This window comes from Rattus norvegicus, chromosome 10, assembly GCF_021556685.1.
Source record: "Rattus norvegicus strain SHRSP/BbbUtx chromosome 10, alternate assembly SHRSP_T2T, whole genome shotgun sequence".
Taxonomy (NCBI): domain Eukaryota; kingdom Metazoa; phylum Chordata; class Mammalia; order Rodentia; family Muridae; genus Rattus; species Rattus norvegicus.
This window is the reverse complement of record NC_141543.1, coordinates 43,254,748-43,275,000: the sequence shown is the minus strand read 5'-3', so window position 1 is coordinate 43,275,000 and position 20,253 is coordinate 43,254,748. Positions and strand designations below refer to the sequence as shown.

General features: G+C 47.1%; 1 protein-coding gene and 1 non-coding gene across 9 annotated transcripts in view; one reads left to right on the top strand and one right to left on the bottom strand.

Moving 5' to 3' along the window:
* LOC108352083 (uncharacterized) overlaps positions 1 to 18,383 on the top strand; it is a 22,762-nt gene extending 4,379 nt beyond the window's left edge. Inside the window, exons 3-5 of one of the 2 annotated variants that reach the window (XR_015631602.1) lie at positions 9,707 to 9,815; positions 18,047 to 18,230; positions 18,352 to 18,383. This is a non-coding gene — a transcript (uncharacterized LOC108352083). Of the gene's footprint in view, positions 1 to 9,650; positions 9,816 to 18,046; positions 18,231 to 18,351 lie in introns of both variants that reach the window. The other variant, XR_015631601.1, reaches the window with a different exon arrangement.
* Fstl4 (follistatin-like 4) overlaps positions 1 to 20,253 on the bottom strand; it is a 433,607-nt gene that overhangs the window by 6,814 nt on the left and 406,540 nt on the right. For all 7 annotated transcript variants that reach the window (NM_001414342.2, NM_001107000.4, XM_087571655.1 and 4 more), the window contains 5 exon segments: positions 1 to 310; positions 1,743 to 1,852; positions 10,452 to 10,559; positions 16,685 to 16,834; positions 18,968 to 19,086. The exon segment at positions 1 to 310 is cut by the window's left edge. In NM_001414342.2, the coding sequence (NP_001401271.1) occupies positions 1 to 310; positions 1,743 to 1,852; positions 10,452 to 10,559; positions 16,685 to 16,834; positions 18,968 to 19,086 (797 nt within the window).

The window sequence follows — 20,253 nt, the reverse complement described above, 5'->3', positions numbered from 1 at the left end:
GTGCAGCCAGGGGCCCTTGTTGGAGACGCTGACGATAAAGCGCCCGTCAGGGGACACGTGGGGGGTACCCGTGATATCACTGTTGGGGCCTAGCACTGAGTCTGTGACACTGTCAATGAGCAGCTGTGGACCAGTGGAGGTAGGGGTGTCCTGTCGACACTGCACAAAGAAGTAGCCGCCAAGGTGTGTATGTGCCATGGCCTGAGGCATACAGCCGTAGTGCTGTAGGCTGATTGTCTTGAGTGACATCAGAGTCTCCAAGTCGACTTTGTGGACGGCAGGGTCAGTCTTGTTGAAGATGAAGCCAAACCTGAGAGGAGAATGATTGGGGTCAGAGAGCATCTGCCATTTGTTTTAAATGATGGCATCATCCCAACCCTTCAGTCAGCTAACGGTCTACTACTAAGATCTATCATTCTGCAGCAGATGCTTCTAGAAGTCAGTTAGCCACACTCTTCAACCACATGCAGTCGAGGTCAAATGCTCGTGGATTTGCGCATTTGCAAAAGCCATTCATCTTCAGAAATTGGGAAGAGGGGAGAGGCCCTTAATGTGTGTCTCTGGGGGTGCCTTTGGATGGCTTCCCTAGCCTGTTTTAGTTGGGTTGGGGATCTAGGCTTATGGGGCAGGTATGGAGAAGAAGACAGATATACCTCTCTTGCCCTACTGTCATAAGGACACAATCTTGCAAATCGGCGTGTTCTTGGGATGACTGGTAACTCGGGATTTGAAGACATAGATGCAGCCAAACAGGATAGAATTTCTGTTTGTAGCCCTGGTGTCCAGGGAGGAATGCACAGTGTGGTCTCCTCTCTGCCATCTATGATGTGGGCCCTGGGCAACTTTTGCCTCAGAAGTCAAGTTGTGCTCTGGTGCCCTTTGTCTACAGAGCCTAGGCCAAGCTTGTCTCTCTGAGTGTCAGGGACTTCCAAGAAGTCTCTGTCTGTTCCCAGGGCAGTTGGGAAGACTGCAACGGAGAGGGAGCTCAAGCAGATGGGACTTGGTCACATCCAGCTTTTTGATCTTCTGTTGGAGACTGCCTGCAAATATGGAAAGATCTGACTCTGGGTGGGACTTCTAGAGCTCCTGCTCCCAAGAGCCTAGCTCCTAGATTATAGAGGCCTTCAGTGCCAAATGCACCTGAAGAATAGGAGAAATCTGTTTCTATAATTTCCTCCTGAAAAAAACAAAACCTGGCGTTTCCAGAGCAGGCAAATGCTCTAGGCATTGACTTTAAAGCATCCTTAAGCTGGGGATTTAGCTCAGTGGTAGAGCGCTTACCTAGGAAGCGCAAGGCCCTGGGTTCGGTCCCCACCTCCGAAAAAAAGAACCAAAAAAAAAAAATCCTTAAAGAAGCAGAGGGAGAAAACTGTGCTCTTAAAAGGAACTTGAACTTAAGAGCCACTCGGAGCATCCAGAGCCTGAGCCTGTACCACTCCAGTATCCTAGTAGGGCTCATTCCAGCTTGGAGGCTCTGCAGAGAAGGTGCTCATAGGAAGTGAGATCTCTGGGGTCTTGGTGACACAACAGAGGAGGTTGGCAGAGCCTATGGGTGCTCTATGAAATGAGGAAGGAAGGGGAGTGGCTGGTCTCTAAAGACTGAACCTGCTGAGTAGTTTTCTATCGAAAGGCAGAGCAGGAAGTAGTGGGAGGGCAAGAGGGGATCTGGTGCCATCCTGGGCAGGACTGCCCAGGTAGAATGGGGCTGAGTGTGGCCTGCCGAGGCGGGGTAGACCAGTTACCTGATATGGTTGATGATGAGATTTGTTGGAGGTATAAAGAAGTTGTCCACTCCTGCAAACGGTGTTCGGATGAGGTGCTGGCCTTGGCCGGTGCTGGCTTCTGTGATGACCTGGAACACAGGGAGGGGTTTGTGGGGGGGCTTTTCTGGAAGGGGCTAGAGACCCGGACATGTGCGCGTTCAGCTGTAGACCCCACAGAGAGGCTGCCGTGGGATACATGGTTGGGTAAGCCCTAGTCTCAGGGAAGGGACAGGAGCCAGGTGGGTGCTGCTTGGGAACATGGAGATCAGGCCTCCGTCCTTCTGGACGAGGAGTGGGGGACTGGAGAGAAGGCCCAGACTGTCCACCCCCTCCTCCATCAGACCCATCAGTGGGCTCTTTGTCAGCCTCCAGGAGGGTGGGGTGAGGACCTAGGGAATGGCACCGGGCTTTCCGAGGTAGTTACCCTCCACACTAAGGGAACACGTTCAGAGACAGAGCCTTCCCAACAATGGACCTCGAGTGTAGTCATCTCTGCTCAATCTCCGAGAAAGAGGGAGAGTGTCCTGGACAAAGGCCTGATGGGCTTGGAATTTTTAACATAGTTATTTGGTGTTTTTGTGTGTTTATGTGGGCTAGCACATGTGTGTGCACAGCTGTGCACATGCTAGTGGAGGTCAGAGGTCAACCTTGGGTATCATTTTTCTTTTTTAAAAAAACATTTATGCATATGAGTGAACCTGTCTTCAGACACAACAGTAGAGGGCATCAGATCCCATTACAGATGGTTGTGAGCCACCATGTGGTTGCTGGGAATTGAACTCAGGACCTCTGGAAGAGCAGTCAGTGCTCTTAACCACTGAACCATCTCTCCAGCCCCGGGTGTCATTTCTCATGTCCCCATCTACTTTGTGTTTGAACCAAGGTCTCTCACTGACCTATAACTCATCAGGTAGGCTAAGCTGGCTGGCCATAAGCCCCCAGGACCTGCCAGTCTACCTTCTCGGCACCTCGGCCCTGGGATTACAAGTGTGCATCACCATGCCTGGCTTTTTTTTTTTTTAAATGTAGGCTCTGGGGATTGAACTCGGGCCTTCATGTTTGTATGACAAGTACTCTGAGTTGTCCTCCTAATCCGGAATTTATTTTCTTTAATGTTAGGTACCTTAGCATGGTTTTCTGGGGATTTCTGCCCGATGTTGTTCTCAAAATGTGGAGACTCCAGAATTGGTGAGAGAAAGCAGGCATCCTACAGGGTTGTCACTAACGCCATGATGGCATCTTAGAGTGTGACTCTAGCTGTGCAAAAGGGACTTGCTCCCCATGTTGCTCCCATTCTTTTCACAAACTGGAGCATGGATACCTCCATTTTCCCCACAGGCAATGCTTTCTGATGTGCAGACTTGGCACAAAGCAAACAGGTCCATGCCCTGGTGCCCGTCCCTGTTGTGTTGACTCAGGGCAAGTTTAGCTCCAGACAGAGCTACGTGGTAGGAGAGGTTGGACAAGATGAATCAAAACGGGGCTCCTTGTGTGAAGCCACTTGGACAAGGGCTAACCTAGGCTCTGCCTTCTGTACACACTCATCGATCTTGTAGGTTCTAGACCGCTGCCCAGAGAGAGAAGCAGATCCAGAGTGTGGTATGGCTCAGCCGGCTCACCGGGCTCACAGGCTCAAGGGCACTAGGGACAGGAAGCAGACCCTCGACTCTCAACTAGGAAGAGGAAACATATTTTACGCTCATGTTGGGGCCATGGCAGTAGCAGAAAGGACCCAGGTTTCTGCAGCCCCATGGCAGCCTACAGGACACAGGCAGTAGTCTCTGATGGGGCCTGCTGAGAACACTGCTTGTAGCACCGAGTACTTTTGCCTTTTAGGAGAGGGACTGCCTTCTGGCTTTCACTTTGATGACAAAAACAAACAGCAGCTGGCTTGCCCGTTCAGGCAGGTTTGAGGCTGGAGTCCTCCATGCCAGCCTTGGGGGGTGGAGGGTGTCAACAGGCAAGATGCGGGAGCAGAGGGATACATGCTGTGATTTCTACCCTCTGAGTGGTTTTGAAGCTGCACAGAGCATTTTTTTTTCCTGTGATTTTTCTATTTAACAAATGGCAGGATGCTTCCCTGACAAGACCCCGGGAGAAAAGCTCATGGAACTGGACATTAAGAAAACACGAGGATTAGATATGGGACCTTAGAGAGACTCTGGGAAACGAGGCAGAGAATTCCAAGGCAGCGGGCAATCGCTGCTTGATACCAGGCCTGTCATTTCAGCTTAGAGGTGGAAAATTACAGGCTGTCACCGGTCAGTGTCACTTGCGCTTCGCCACCCTGACACCCTGTATTCAGAGGCTGCTTCATCAGACACAGCACCATGAGCCACTGACCCCACGTGGCAGGTCAACTTTATTTTTCTGAGCCATGAGGTTCTTCTTGCCCTGGTCTTGTGTCCTAGACATAGCTGAGCCCACAGATTCTACAAAGACAGTTTGGAAGACTTCTGGTTCGGTGGGCTCAGCGCGGGAAAGATACAGTGATGACACTGCAGTCCAGGGTGTGACCTGGATGGAAGGGAGAGGACAGGAATACCAGGCATCTCCTAGATGGGTGGACAGTGCCAGCTGAGAAGTAGCATTTGGAGGGATAGGCTAGAGGTGACCGAATGCTGGGCCTGGGGTCAGGACATGGGGGGACTGGTGATGATCCCTTGTGGTCAACACCAGTTGCCCAGGAGAATATGGGAGTGAGCTTCACTCATGGACTCATCGCCACATAGCCAGGGCAAAGTTTATCCGATCCCTGAATAATGAATGTTGAGACAGAATGGCAGGATGCTTCGAGTGCCTTACAAATATCAACAGCATGCTCATTGCCCACACTTGTGGTCTCTTTCATTGCCTGTGTTTTGGATTTGGGGTCCAGGGGTCTCACTATATATTCCAGGCTGGCCTTGAACTCCCAATCTTTCTTTCTTAGCATCCAGAGTTGCGGGGTCCTAAGTGTGTGCGGCCATGTATAGCTTTTCAACAGTTTCTAGGAACATTTTATTATTAGGTTATTTTAAAAAATTGTGTACGTATGTCAGGGGGTGCTAGAGGAGGGCATCAGATGTCTTAGAGTTCAGATTGTGGGTGACCGTGAGCCCCCTGATGTAGCAAACGCAGGCCCTCTGTGACAGTGGCAAGGACTCATAAATGCTAAGCCCTCTCTCCAGGACTTGGCTTACCTTCTGATTATCAGATATCACAGCCTGGAACATCTAATTTTACAAAACCTTTGGCATTTTCCTTAATGATATATTTTTTTGTATTCATATGCATGTAAAAGAATCCTATGCGCTGAAATGTTTCCTATATATTAAGTTCAGCTCCTTGTCTGTGTTGATAGATTTTCTCATGTGTTATTTTCTTTCCGTGGTACGTACAATTTAGGCCCATCTTTGATCAAGCTGTATTATATTTAATCACTGCTTTACGAATTAGTTACATTGTTGGGCACACGGCTATTCATCATCATGAAAGTCTCTCCTGCTGTCCACAGCTTTTAAACTTGAAGGCACCTCACCCGCCACTCACTGCCTCTCACAAGCATCCCTTTGATCAGCTGTTACCACTGTCTCAAGCCTCGAGGTCTCTCCTTTTATTTCTTCTACTGTATTTCTTTCATGTCCTCTCTCCCCGTTTTGGTAATGGACACTGGATTTAGGGCCCACATGTAGGAAAGCATAGGAGTTACATTCTAGTCTTTTTAACTCCTAAATGCATGCATGTGCTTGAGTTGGCCAGAGGACAACCTTGGGTGTTGTTCTACGCTATAGAATCATTCTATGCATGCATGTATGTATGTATGTATGTAAGTATGAATAACCAGGTCTCGCTCATGTAGTCCAGGCTAGCCTCAAATTCACAATGGGGCCAAAGATGACCTTGGACTTCTGATCTAGTTTAGCTATTTATTTTATGTGCTGTGAGTGTTTGCCTGCTTGTATAAATGTGCACCAGGTGCATGCTGGGTGCCTGCAGAGGTCAAAAGAGAATGTCAGATTCTCTGGAACTGGACTTAAGGATCATTGTGAGCCACTGTGTGGGTGCTGGGTACAGGATCAGGGTCTTCTGCAAGAGCAGCAGGTGTTCTTAACCACTGAGCCACCCTTTAGCAATATGTTCGCCGTTACTTATTTTTGAGACTGTATCTCAAATGGACCTCGAATTTGCTATGTAGACTGGGTTGGCTGGCTATAGGGTTCCAGGAATTCTTCTGTTTCAGTCTCCCCAGAGACCCTGTACACAGCTTTAAAAAGTTGAGTGTGTGTGTGTGTAGAAGTGAATGTGGGGGGGTGAGAGGACAACTTCTGGGGGTCAGTTTCTATCCTTCCACCATGAGTTCTAGGGATGGGATGGGATTTAGTGGTTGGGCTTGTGTAACAATCGTCTTTTCTCACTTGGTCATCTTGCTGGCCCCACATTCCCTTCTTTCCCCTCTATGGGTTTGGGGCATCAGGTCCCAGTGTTTGTAACACAACACTTTACTGATTGGGCTATCTCTCTGCTCCACTCCTTGTTCTTTTTTGAGGTGAGGGCTAAGTTACTCAGGCTGGCTTTGAACTCACTTTACTGTCCAGGCAGGCCTTGAGCTCATGACCCTCTCTCCTTTATCTCCGGAGTAGCTAGGATTATAGGCCAGTGTCACTAGACTTAGCTTTATATTTCTTAAAAACAAATTATTCCTAATATTTTTATTTTTATACCCTATAGAATCATTGTATGTATGTATGTATGTATGTATGTATGTATGAATGAATAACCAGGTCTCTCATGTAGTCCAGACTAGCCTCAAATTTACAATGGGGCAAAAGATGACCTTGGACTTCTGATCTTCCTGCCTCTACTTTCCAAGTTCTGAGATTACAGTCCTAGGCCACCATGTGTGATTTTCTGTGGTGCTGGGGATGGAATCCAGGGCTTCACGCCTGCCAGGTAAGCACGCTGCTGACAGTCTCTCTCTGACTTAAGAAAAGGTGGTGGAGGGGAGGCAGGGGCTGGGGAGATGGCTCAGCAGTTAAAACACAGGCTGCTCTTCTAAAGGGCCTGGTCTAATTCCCAGTATCTACATGGCTGTTCACAACTGTCTGTAACTCCAGTTCTAGGGGGTCCAACAACCTCCCGCAGACATACACGCAGACAAAACGCCGCCAATGAACATAACAAAGGAGAGATTTGGAGAAATGGGATATTCACACCCCAACATTTTCTCGACTCTTCTTTGCCCACGAAAGTAAGACTTGTGTTTTTGCTCAGCCCTGGCTTCCCCCACTCTTGATTGTAATAACTTACATTTATTATTGTATTATTTCTCTTTCACTCTCCTGGCTTTATCTAGTTCACACATATTTCAAGGTGTTTCCTCCTCAGCCTGCTCTCAGACCTGTCTCTGTCTGTCAGTGTTGGGCCTCCTATCCCTATATATACTGTGATAACATCTCTGGTCTGGCTCGTCTGATGCTTGTCTTGTATCTTCCCTTGATGTCCCCTCAGGCTTCTTAGTACTGAGCCTCTGGGCGCTCACACACACCCTCCTGTCTTCCTGGATAAGTGACATCTTTGATGGGACAGGTCTGTTAAAGCTCAGCTCTTTCCTCTTCCGACCATGTAGGTGTGACATGTGGTCTTTTAGGTAACTGTTGCGGTGGGAAGTCTATTGCCTAATGTTAACCCGATTGTCTGTCTTTTACGGGGATTTGTTATTCCAACCCAAAGGCTTCCCTTGTCAGAGTTTTCTTTCTTGGAGTTCAGAATTTTACTAAAATTGCCAAGAGATGTATTATTTCTCCTCACGTCGGGCTGCAGTTTGCAGAGACTGCTCTCTGAGAATGACTGTATGCGCACAAATGCGTTCTCCACGTGTGGGGGCCAGAAGACCACTTTGTGGAGTCCGTTCTCTCCTTCCACATTTACCCAGTTCCCAGGTACTTGAACCCTGGGCGTTTAGGCTTGTGTGGCAAGCACTCCTATCCTCTGAGCCCTCTCTCCAGCCCTGAATCTCTTTGAATCTACAATTCTTTAACTCATCAATTATATTCCAAATTTGTTTCTTTTTTTTCGGATAGTCTATGCTACTCTGGTTGTCCTGGAATGGGCATCCTTCTGCCTCAGCTTCCTGAGTGCTGGGATTATAGGTGAGTAGCACCACACCTAGCACATTTTAACGTTTGCTTCTACTGCAACTGGGACCTTTCTCAGAACATTAAGGGATCCTAGTCCATATCTCCAGCTCTTCATAGGCTATCCCTTTGGGAAGATTTTCTCTTTCTTTCAGGTTGCTTCACAGAAATGCACTTTTCTTTTCTAAATCACTGTGGTTTTTAAACTGGAAAGCCAGTCTTACTCATGTGTTCCTTGTGTGCACTGTGTGGTTGCTGGGATTGAACTCAGGACCTCTGGAAGAGCAGCCTGAGCTCTTGACTGCTGAGCCATCTCTCCAGCTTCTTCCTTTTTCCGTTTTTTAAAGGTATGGACACGCTGAGGATGTGACTGTCTGTAGTGTGTTTATCTGGCTTGCTCAAAGCCCTGGATTCCACCCCCAGGACCAGAGAAATTAATAAATGGCGGTGTATGCTTTGTGGTTGAAATAAGACCAATTTTCTGGTAGCCCCCCTCTGAATTTCATTCTTAGAAACATTCTCAGGAAATCTGTCCATGTTGTGCTTTGGATGTGCAATGTCCCCCCCCCCCCCCCACTTACTGGTTTGAACACTTGGTCTCCAGATAATGATGCTGTGTTGGGAGGTGATACATTGCTGGAGGAAGGGAGGGCCTTGAAACATGCAGCCTGACCTTGTTTTTGGTACCCTGGCTGCAGCCTATTCCCACTCTGTGGTGCCTTCTGGGCTGTGATGGTCTACCATCAGGACGGATTCAAAGGGTGTTCGGTGAAAGTAAGCCCCAACTCCCTAAGCTCATTTTCCTTTCTTAGTGGTCTTTATTTCGGCTCTAGGTCCTTTGATGAGCTCTTCTGTTTGACTGTCAGATTTATCAGACCTGGGCCTCTGGCCTAGCAATGGCTGGGAGGAGGAAAAGGCCAAGTTATCTCCATTTACTTCTGTTGGTTCTAAGAGACCATTCAAACCTATCGGCCCACATCATACATTTGCATGGAGTGAGTTAACCTCCTCCCTTGTATCCACATGGTTCTGTGCATTGTTTTTTAGGGGAACCAAGGAGGAGACAATTTTGTGACACCCCCCCCCAGAGGGCTTAGTGGATCCCCAGGGAGAGATGCAGGACCCAGGCACACCCAATGCCATATAGTGTCAGTTCTCTATCTGGTGTAGGGAGGATCCCCACAGATCAGCAGGGCCCAGCCCCTTCTCAGGATGCTGGGTATAGAGTAGGGGCTTCAGAGCCATGCAGACTGGAGCCACGGTCATGGGCAAATCACTTAACTGTCTGTGGCCTAGCACTCTGTGTGCATTAAGTCCAAGTACTTTCTCTGGGCCTTCAGGCACGTGGAATGCTGCTCCTGTTCATTGACTAGAATAACAGTTTCAATCAATAGTGTTTCTACCAAAGTCATGCTGGCATATGACTTCTATAACTCCAGTGTTGGGAGTGTTGAGAGCTGATGGGACCTTCCTGAGCTCCATTCATGAATCTCTATTTATGCAGTCCTTATAGGATGGGTGAGTTCTCACAAGAACGGATTGGTATAAGCGTAGTCTCATGCCCTTTTCTCCTTACTTGCTGGCACATGTGCCCGTTCTACATACATCTGCTTCCCTTTTTTACGTGTCCTACATGAGGGGATGAAGCACCCCTGCCTATGATCTCCCACTAGAAGCTGACCAGATAAAGCCTCTTGGTCTTAGATAAAACCATGAGAGAAAATAGATCTTTCCTTTTATAAATCACACAACCTGAGGCATTTTGTTACAGCAACAGAAAACAAATGGAAAGAGCCCACACTCGTGACTTTTAACACTATTCTTCAGATGGTTTGTTCTTTCCAAGAAGAAGAAAATATCGTCTTCCTTTTCACCATCTGGACTCCAGAGGATCATGCTGTTTGGCCCCCAAGAGTTATCAACTCAGGAGAGTCAGGTATGGTGGGGCTGGGTAGGGACTAAGTTGTCATGAAATTAGAATTTGATTGTTTTACGTGATTGTTTTACGTTGTTTTCAGTTGTAGTCCTGGTTGAAGATACCCTGGGAATTGCCTAATGGGACTATTGTTTGGAAGCTAATTTTAGTTTTCTTTTGTTGCTGTGATAAAACACTCTGACTTAAAGCAACTTATGGGACAAAAGGATTTATTCAGCTCACATTTCCAAGTCACAGTTCATCTTTGAGGAAATCAGTGCCAAAACCCAAGCATGAACCTTGGAGGTAACTACTTGCTGGCTTGGGTATAGGTTCAAGCTTAGCTAGCTTTCTTACATAGCCCAGAACTGCTTGTATAGAGGATGGCACCTCTCATAGTGGGCTGGATCCTCCTACTTCAATTAACAATCAAGACTACTTATCCAACAGCATGCCTATGGGCCAGTCTGCTCTAGACAAGTTTTTCAACTAAGAGTTTATTCTTAGATCACAAGTAAATCTTACTAATATTGTTTCCTGCTTTCTTCTCAAGAAATAGTTTGGATAGATGACCACCCAGGGATGCATGAGACAATCACTTTACAGCAACAGGATCCTGTATAGGCTGAGTATCAACTTTAACATGCTCAACCTTACCTGTAGGCTTGGCTGGGACTTGTGCATGTCCCCCCAGCTCAGGACCCACACTTGGTCATGTGACTTGTCATAGGACAGCTTAGCTGGTAGAGGGTCCACACCTATGGACTTGAAAAGAAACAGTGACAAGTTGGTCATTGCTGAGGTCACATCATAACAAGATGGTCTGAACTTCTGTGTATGTGGTCATCTCACTAGGGGAGTTAGGAAGCTAGCCTTGAACCCCCTTGCCAATGATCCTGATTGGAAACCCAGGGCAGAAAACTTCTCATGGCCTTTGTCCTCAGAGGACAAAGAGACAGAGTGAGCTGTCTCTTTGAAGCACCTACTTTCTTGCTCGTATTTTACCTAAAGTATTCTAGCTCCAATCGGATGAACAATAAACATAGAGGTTTTATGAATTCCACTCAAGAACCAACCCAGGGCTCTCTTTATTCTTCCTAGAAGTCTTGGGGGCCTCTTGGACCCTTCAGCATCTACTTGGGTTCTGGTGAGTTGGTACTTCTACCCTGAGGTAGATTTTGAGACCACCCATTGCTACGCTCTTACCTTTGTACTACTTTTTGTTGCTCACCCATTATTTGAAGGCTTTGGACTTGGACTACAGCACCAGCAGGCACATAGTCACTTTATGAATTGAAGCATCTGAGAGTCTGCCACCAAGCAAGGCCACAGCTTCTCCCAGGTCCCACCACAAGAATGATGTTTCCTCCTTTTTATAGTGTCGACTTTTGTTTAAATTAATCACTCTGTATACGTTGTGAGTGCAAGTACTGAGGAGGACAGAGAGAAGGGCTTTCTGCTCTCCCCTGGAGCTGGACTCAGGTGTGTAGGTGGTGGGAACTAAGCTCCATTCTGACACAGAACAGCAAGCACTCTTACTGCTGAGCCATCTCTCCAGCCCCACAGTGCAGTTTTATGTTCTATACGTTCTTGTTCTAATTGATAGCTCCCACCCACTGAAGTCCCAAGGAGAGGCTCGAAATACTTTTCAAGATTGATGTAGCTGCTGGTGAGGCTGGCCAGTCTCTCACTTCCAGGTCATCCTCTCACCAAGGCGGTGGTCAGTGTTCGCTTTTGGATTGGTTTTGCAATCAGCTAGGAGACATACCCTGTGCTTGGGAGCTTGTGCTCCTGGAGCCGTTTAACTGAGGTGAGAAGAATGTGGGTGCTACCCTTCCACAGACTGACTGAAAAGGGGAACCAGAGAGAAAGCACTCTGAGCAGCAGCAGTCATTGTTCTCCTTTCTGAGGGTGGACTCGGGATGACCAGCCCCTTCACATTGGAGACTCTAGGGGCTGTGGTGGACTCGACCCTCAAACCTCCAGTCAAAATAAACCCTCCTCTCTTCAGTTGCTTCTGGTCAAGTATCTAGTCATAGCAAGTCATAAGACAAGGAGCTAATACCGAAGGCTTTGGCACCCGGCACCCAGCACTGCCATGCTCCAGCTGGGGCTTTCCACTGCACGGCAAAACTACCGTCTGAGGATGTCAGTTTCTTTTTTTTTTTTTTCCTGGTTCTTTTTTTTTTTTTTCGGAGCTGGGGATCGAACTCAGGGCCTTGCGCTTCCTAGGCAAGCGCTCTACCACTGAGCTAAATCCCCAACCCCAGGATGTCAGTTTCTTAATCTTTCTAAAGACCCTTCTCCCGTCTTTCTCCTCTCAAACATGTCCCGTTTATCTGCCCTCTTCCCTGCAAAATTTCCTTGGCATTTAGACAGTAGCCATTGTCTTCCCTTTCTACTCAATCCCTTCTTGTGAGATTTCATGCTTCTACTCAGTGCTGTGAAAGAGGGAGCTGAAGAGCTAAGCCAAAAAGTTGATTAAATTCAGAACGGGATTTTCCATAGTCTCACTGTGCTGAGGTACCAAAGTCTGTCAGGAGAAAAGAGCCTGAGGGAAAAGCCTTAGGATTAGGGGATGGACAAAGCAGACTCAGCCTTAGAGAAATTTTAAAATGATCAACTTGCTACTCTTCCTGCCTAGCAGAGGAAAGGGCACATCTTTCTGATGGATGGCAGTTATTTTAAAGACTTTACAACTTAAACATATGTAGACTTGTTTGGATTAAAATAAACACTAGGCATTTCAAGAGGCGGATACCTTTTTTTACTATTCAAAATCATAACAGAAAGGGCCACAAGAAGACAATGAAGAATTTATATGAAGTTGGGAATTAGAGAATTTGAAGGAAAAATGAGTTATCTGATGATGATGATGATGATGATAATGATCAGGCAAGCTCATGTTAGATGCAGGAGAAGGCAGGATTAGTAAACTGAAGGACACATTGAGGGACATACAGAACTGAAACAGGAGGAGACCCACATGATGCGACGGAAAGGCATAACAATGGGGATGTGGGTGGGGATAGGGATAGGGATGTGGGTGGGGATAGGATGGGTGGGCCTAAGGAAGAGAGTTGAGTACCAGGAAGCAGAGTATTTAAAGGCACAATTGCTGGGAATTTTTCTATCTAATAAATGTTCATTACACAAACTCAAGAGCCTCTGGAAACCTTACATTGCTGTTAAAAACGCTAAACAAAGAGGAAGGCAGAGGAGGAGGCAGGAAAGATACAGTCGGCCCAATAACAAAGGAAGAAAAGGATGGAATCTTAACAACGCTGAAGGAAAATAACTGTCATCTAGAGTTATTCAGAAATTAGCAAATATTTTCATTTCCAACACTAAAAGAGCTAATAAAAATGATCTCATTCTAGCACTTGGGAGGCAGAGGCAGGAGGATGGTGAGTTCAAGGCTAGCCTGGCTTATGGAGTGAGATGTCAAAACAACTACCACATACCTCAGTAATAAAGAGGATTAGAAAGATGAATATATGGGTAAATATCAGTTATTGCCTGGATATAGATACTAATTTTCATAATACTATAATATAAAAGGCAGGAAGAAGGTTAAAGGAGTTAGTGATTATTGAAGAAACGAAGTATCTTAGCTAGTGTTGAACTTTATATTTGATCATTAGAATCATTAGGGAGATGGGCAGCTTGACTTGTCTGTGTTGGATTATCTTGACTGCATTAATTGAGGTGGGAAGTCCCACCCACTGTTGGTAGCACCATTCCCTAGGCAGGAGATTCTGGACTGTTTAAGAGTGGAGAAAGTAAGCCGAACACTAGGTGCATTTACTAATTAACTGCTCTCTGCTCTTAACTATCAATGTAATGTGACTGGCTGTTTCATACTTGATTTCCTTGCAACGATGCATTGCAACCTAGAATCACACCCTTTCTCCCCTAAGTACTTTTGTCAGGGTATTTTTTTTAACACATCAGCAAGAAAAAGGAAGCCAAAATAGAAGTTAACAATTTACATGTGATGATAGTATCAGTACAAAGATGTGTGTTGTAGTTTTTAAAATAATAACACAAGCAAATCTTCAATAAATAATGGAGAGAAATAGAGCACAAATATTTGTTAAAGCTAAAAGCAAACAAAAGGAAAAGCAACGTGAACAGGCTAAATAAAAGGTAAAGTTGTGGAAACACTCAACTCTACCAATTATACTAAATATGAACGGACCAAATATTTTAAGAGACCAAACTATAGCTTAAACTTAAATGTTATGAAAGAACATCTTAAATATAAGGAAGAGGAGTATTGGAAAGTAAAGGGATGGAAAAATTGTGGCAGGAGAATGCTAATTAAAATATTACTTAGCTATACCAGCATTATTAAAAAACAGGTTCACAGCATTCCCAGAGATAAAAAGGGATATTTTATAAGGAAAAATCTTTCTTCTAGGAAAGGACTATAGCCTTAAGGTAAAAAAATGGTAAAACTTTGAGAGGTAGATAACTCCACAGTAGAGTGGATTTTAAAAGCACACCCCAGCAGTTGATAGACTAAACGGACAAAACAAATCACCTAAGAAAGGAGATCTAAACAGCACAATGAATCAACTTGACAGAACTGACACACATTAAATAGCGCATCTAACACCAGAATACATGTTCTCGTAAAGTGAACATGAAACATTTATCAAAGTTGATCATGAGTTCGGTTTTAAAATAAGCTTTAGTATATACTTCAAAAGATGAAAATCATTCACTGCGTTCTCTGATCATAGGAATCCATTACAAAAAGATAAACTGAAGACCTCTTGTAGACACCAGGAAAAGCCACAGCTCCAGTGACGCTAATTGTCCTTACACCCATGTTTCCCCCAGGGGCAGGACAGAGACACCTATGTAGATTGGCTGCAGGTTAAGTCTCTAGTCCCAGCCCTTCGGTGGGAAATCACTATTGTCCTGCTTTCCTTGCACATGTGTCTGGTCAATCTGATCCCACGATTAGCTTTCACCTGGTGATAATCTTCCTTTTCTTTCAGTGAAAAAAAAAATCCAAAAAAAGTAATCTAACTAGCGCCCCTGTGTGGCTTAGTTGCACCCAGTGGAGGAATATTCTTCTGGCTTCTGCTGCTGTCCCCACCTGTGTGCACTGGAGGAGTGTGGAAACAGTTGTTACCATTAGTGTTTGTATACATAATCTGGGACAACATTTCTTTGAAAACTTTCCGTCGGTACCCCCTTCCTCACTACTGTTCTCATAGTTTTGCATTGAGACCCATCCATACAATTGCCTATATCCCCACCACACACTCTCCCCTATCATTCTGACTTGAGTCTACTTCCCCAGGGTAACCTTGATCACTGTCATCCTAGCGGTTGTAACTATGGTGCTATACAATGTGGTAAGATGAAAGAAATCCAGGGCCCAGTTCTCAGGACGTCCTAACATCAAAAGCACATTTTGACTCTCTGGCTGATGGAGCACCACCTGCCCAGGTTTTCTTCCCTTCTCAGCCCACTCCTCCTCAGATGCCTTTCTTGGCTGTCCGCCTCTCTGCTTCTTGATCTTTAAATGTGGGAGAGCCTCAGGCCTCCATCCTTTCCCTCTTGTCTGTCTGCATACCCTGGGATATCTCAGTTTTCTAGATTTAATCAGGCCAAGGGGTGAAGACACTCAGGTAGACCGCTCCAGCCTCGATCTTGGCTTCGACTTCAGACCTGTTTACTTGACATGTCCACCTAAATACCTAATGGCATTTCAAATTTAATCTTCTTTCCATCTGCACCACGCTCTATGCTCGGCCTTGAAATCAAGCATCTTCGCACCCTTGATTTCATTTGTGGTCAAGTTACCCTCTATCTCTCCCTTGCAAGAACACTTGTGGGATGGCTGCCGGGGTCTACCCGCATCTTCCAGGATCTCCTGACTTGAAAAATCCTTAGCCACACCTTCTCTGTCCCTTTTGCCACCTAAGGCCACATTCAATTTTCTGGCGTAGAATGTCTTTGGGGACATAATTCAACCTGTTATTGATTATAGACGATAAAACCAACCACGAAGTGAACCATACGATTCCTTTCTTTTCCTCTCCCAGAAATAGGTTTAGGAGGGCTGGGTAGATGGCTCAGTGGTTAAGAACGCTTGTTGCTTTTCCCACAGACCAAAGCTAGGTTCCTAGTACCGGGTATCAGGTGGCTCACGACTGCCTGGTAAGTCCAGTTCCTCAGGATCTGATGCTCACGTGCACATACACATAACTAAAAACACGGTGAATCCGCTAACTTATCGTCATGGTCCTCTGACGTTGCCGCCATCTTGTGCCTCTGCTCTCTCTCCCTGGCTGGCTCTAAGGCAGCAGCTGTGTTAACTGATGCGCAGACATCTTTTGGTAGCTTTCTCTTTCACCTTGATTTTATTCTGCAGCCTTATCGGCCTCCAAGGCCCTCCGGGGCCAGCTCCTGTTTTTCCCTATACTCGCTGCCCCCATCTCTTCCCCTAATCACTATATGCTGCTTCCACCTTCGGTGTCTTAGGAGGCTTCTGCGCAGCTCCAGAGTGAGGGTCAATACAGCTCCTTTGGTACATTAACCCTGGCTTTCCACAGCTCTTGCTCCTTACAGCACCCTGAAACTCTTGCTTTGCTTTCTGCCTCCCTGACTAGAGTCCGTGCTGGGGCCTCCGGTGCACTCACTCATGGCTGGTTTTTGAACATGTATGTGCTATGCACACGGTGATAGATACCTGACAGGCAGCTGCACAGAAGTCTCTCCCTCGGCTAAGCTCTTCTTATAGGAGCTGGTGTGTGTGTGTGTGTGTGTGTGTGTGTGTGTGTGTGCGCGCGTGTGCACTCGAGTGCGCCCACAAAGCAGGCGTTGCCCTAGGATTTCAAGTCTTTCCCACTTCTTCCAAGAGCTATTACCTGTAAGACCTTCTGGGCTTGCACGTCGACCACAAGGACTCTGTTCAGTGCTGGCTGGGCCACGTAGATGTACCGGTTCCTGACATTGACTGCGGACGCCCATTGACATGGCTGGGTAGCATCTCCTTCCACACGAGGACAGATTTCTTCCTGCAAGGAGACAGACAGCCGTGCACCTGGTCTCCCACCCCACTCCAGCATCCCTGGGCTCTCTGGCCACTGACCCTCTTGGATCCCTTTTTTCTCTTCTCAAACTCCTTGGGATTCATACATACAACAGCATGCAGGCCCTGCCACACCACTATCTTCTCACCTGACCTTTGTCTTCCTCACCAAGGTCAACACTCTGTCACCGTGTTCTCAGTTTGTAGATCTGTCTGTGTGGAAACCTATGGCTTTAGGTATTGTCTGCACACTCGAAAATTCGTGTGTGTTCATACGTGTGCAAGTTTGCACATACCTGTGGCGGCCATGTCATTCCCCCAGTGCTGTCTGCCTTATTATTTTTCTATTACTATTTTTGAGACGGGTTTTCAGTGGCCTAGAGTGCACCAAGTAGGTTAGGCTAGCCGGCCAATGAACGCCATACAGCCTGCCTGCCTCTGTTCCCCCAGGCCGGAATTACAAACACATGCTTTAAAAAAAAATTTGCTTGCATGTTTTTATGTATACCACATGCGTGCCTGATGCCTTTGGAGGCAGGTAGAGGGCATCTGATCGCCTGGAACTAGAGTTTCTGATGGTCATGAGCCATCAGGTAGGTGCTAGGAACTGAACCTGGGTTCTCTGCAAGAACAGCATGTGTTCTTAATCACTGAGCCATCTCCCCAGACATGCCCTCTGGATGTGGGCTCAAGGATTCCTAACTCAGGCCCTCATGCTTGCAAAGACAGCCAGTCACCCAGTGTCTATCTTAGTTAAGCTGCTTGTTGTACCCCACTCTTAGATGCTGCCTCTTGTACCTTAAACTTGTATATCCCAAGTCAGCTTTCAGTTCTTTCTCTCCAGTCTCGCTCGTTCTATACAAAACTAGGAGCTCACTGCTCCCTGCCCCCACCTTCCTTATGGACCTTTTTATTTCGTATTTTAAAAGATGGGGACATTGCTTTCTCTGTCTTCTGTGATGCATATTCTCTTGGATTTCCCCATTACCCTGTCCTAACCCCGTCCTCTGGTTTCTCGGAGTCAGCCTGCCCCTGAGTGGTTGACGGACGGCTCAGGCCTCTGTTGGGTGTCCGTCCATCTCAGTCAGTGCCATGCCTCTGTTCTTTCCTCAGCTTTTGACAATGCTCACAAACAGATGGCGCCTAGATCTGTGTTCAGCTCAGAAACATCCCTTCAGCCTGTCTGCTTCTTTCACAGGTGCCTCAAACCCGATCATCCAGGATGGGCCATGTGCTCTCCCTCCCACGGCTGGACTCTCTCTTTAGTGCCTTGGCTACTTGGCATCACAAGATGCTATGGAGTCCTGGCGAATAGGACCAAGACCGCATGCCTAACAGGGTCAGAGTGCAACTGTTTGGGGACATCAGCCTGAGAGAACAGAGTAGGAACCCAGGGGAATGGGAGCAGGGAGGGTGCCCTGAGCCTTCCCCAGTGGTCATCTCTTCTGCCACCCCCTCCTTGTCACCTGTCACTTGATAATTGGTTTTATGTCTCATCTGCAGCACCTCTGTTACTCTGGGCATTCATTCCTGTGTGTCCATGCCAAAAGGTCACCACAAGAATGTCTAGATGCTATCTGTTCTCCTTGCAGTCTCTATTATTTGACTGTGAAGTTCTAGTGTACCCTGGTGTAGCAGCAACAGAGGGGCCATCTCTATGTAAACACCAGAGGCCATGTAGCCCCAAAGGCATCTCCTGCAGGAGGACCTAGGCGAGGACTGCCTGAGAGACCAAGGATTGCTGTGTGCCAGCCAATATGAAACTGCTATTTACAAGAGATGCTTCCTTGGGACCAACGGGGCGCGGGCATTAAAGGAGCTTGCAGCTCAGATGAGCTTACTTCGGTGTTTCTCACTTGTTCCCAGAGTCTGTGTTGGTGACTCTGTGTCACCTTATCTTCAACCCCCAAGGGCAGGTAGGGTCAGGCAGTGAGTAGCCCAGGGTACAGATAGCGCCCTAGTCCTCATAGCTGCTGGATAGAGAGCTAGAATTCTCTGCCTCATGATCCTTTCTTAGCCTAGAACCATATGCACATATAATGACCAGAACTGAAGGAACCCAGACTTACATATCCACAATGTGGATTTTGACCATGCTACCTCAGCCACAGAAACTCACATAACTCATGAAGATCTTCTCTGTAGGTTTGAAGCGTCTCTGGACCTCACAGTCCACAGGGTGGATGACAACAATACCATCATCGGAGAAGACGTAGAACATGTTTCCCACGCTGAGACCTGGGAGGAGAGAACACAGCGTAGTCATGGACTTCCTGTGTGGCCGGGCCACACACAGTAGAGGGGTACCATACTTTCCTGGAGGGGTAGACAGTTCCCAAGGCTTGGAACCAACATAACCTATCATAGCTGTGTACTACCCTGCATTCCTGCTCAGGCAAACAGGTTCCTGCTGCTGGAACGCAGTCCCTCAAAGATGCCCAGGCTGGAGGGAGCACATGGAATTGCCCTCAATGGCCAATTCTAGTTGTCCTTTGGAGAATCATATGGGGCTAGCTATGTGCATATGCCTCAGTGCAGCCCCCCCAGCAATCTCAATGTCTGAGGCACCATCCCAAAACACCTCTGTTGTGAATGATCTACCTTACAAACCTTGGGCTGAAACAGCTACTCTGGGCACAGCCTCCCTGGGCTTCTTTGAAAGTCAATCACCAGAAAAGCCAACACAAGATTGACATCTTAATGGAGCCCACACGGGGTTTGTAGATGCAGCTACGTTTCCGACTGAGTGCAGCAGGGTGCTCAGTCAGTATGGGAAGTGAGAGTCCATACTCATTCAACACACAGTCAACCTCACAGGAGACACAGCCTTCTGATCCACCTCTAGTCAGCTCCGTAGAAATCTCGCTTCTACGGCCAGGCTCCAAAGGGCTCCCAGCTTCCCTTGTTGCTGTTTTCTGGTCTCATCTCCCTCCTATTAAGATTTGAGAGTGCCCTGGGGCCTGTGGTCCCTTCCTCTTGGCTTCTGTGTTCTGGCCTCTCTAGGACTTGAGTATCAGCAGAGAAGGTCAAAGCATTTAACCATTGAGGTGAGATGGGATTTGTTCAATGTTTCGCCATTTACTCTGAAAGCAGCACCTACCAGCCCTATAGTCTAAGGTGGCTCCAGCGTGCTTTGGTCCCTACAGAACACAGCAACCCCAGTAGACTTGTGTTTCCTTAACGATACTCTGCTGCATAAACCTGAGTCCCTCTCCAGTACCCTAACAGCACACCACTGCTATAGACACACAGGGCATGAGCTGAGCGTGCTTTGCAGTTGAGACACCAAAGCGGGGGTGGGGATGGGGGGTGGCAGAGAATGCATTAAGGGTCACAGCCAGCAACCCTGCTGTGGGCCTCTGTCTGTCACATGTACTGTGTCAGGCTCAGGAGACTAAGCTGGGT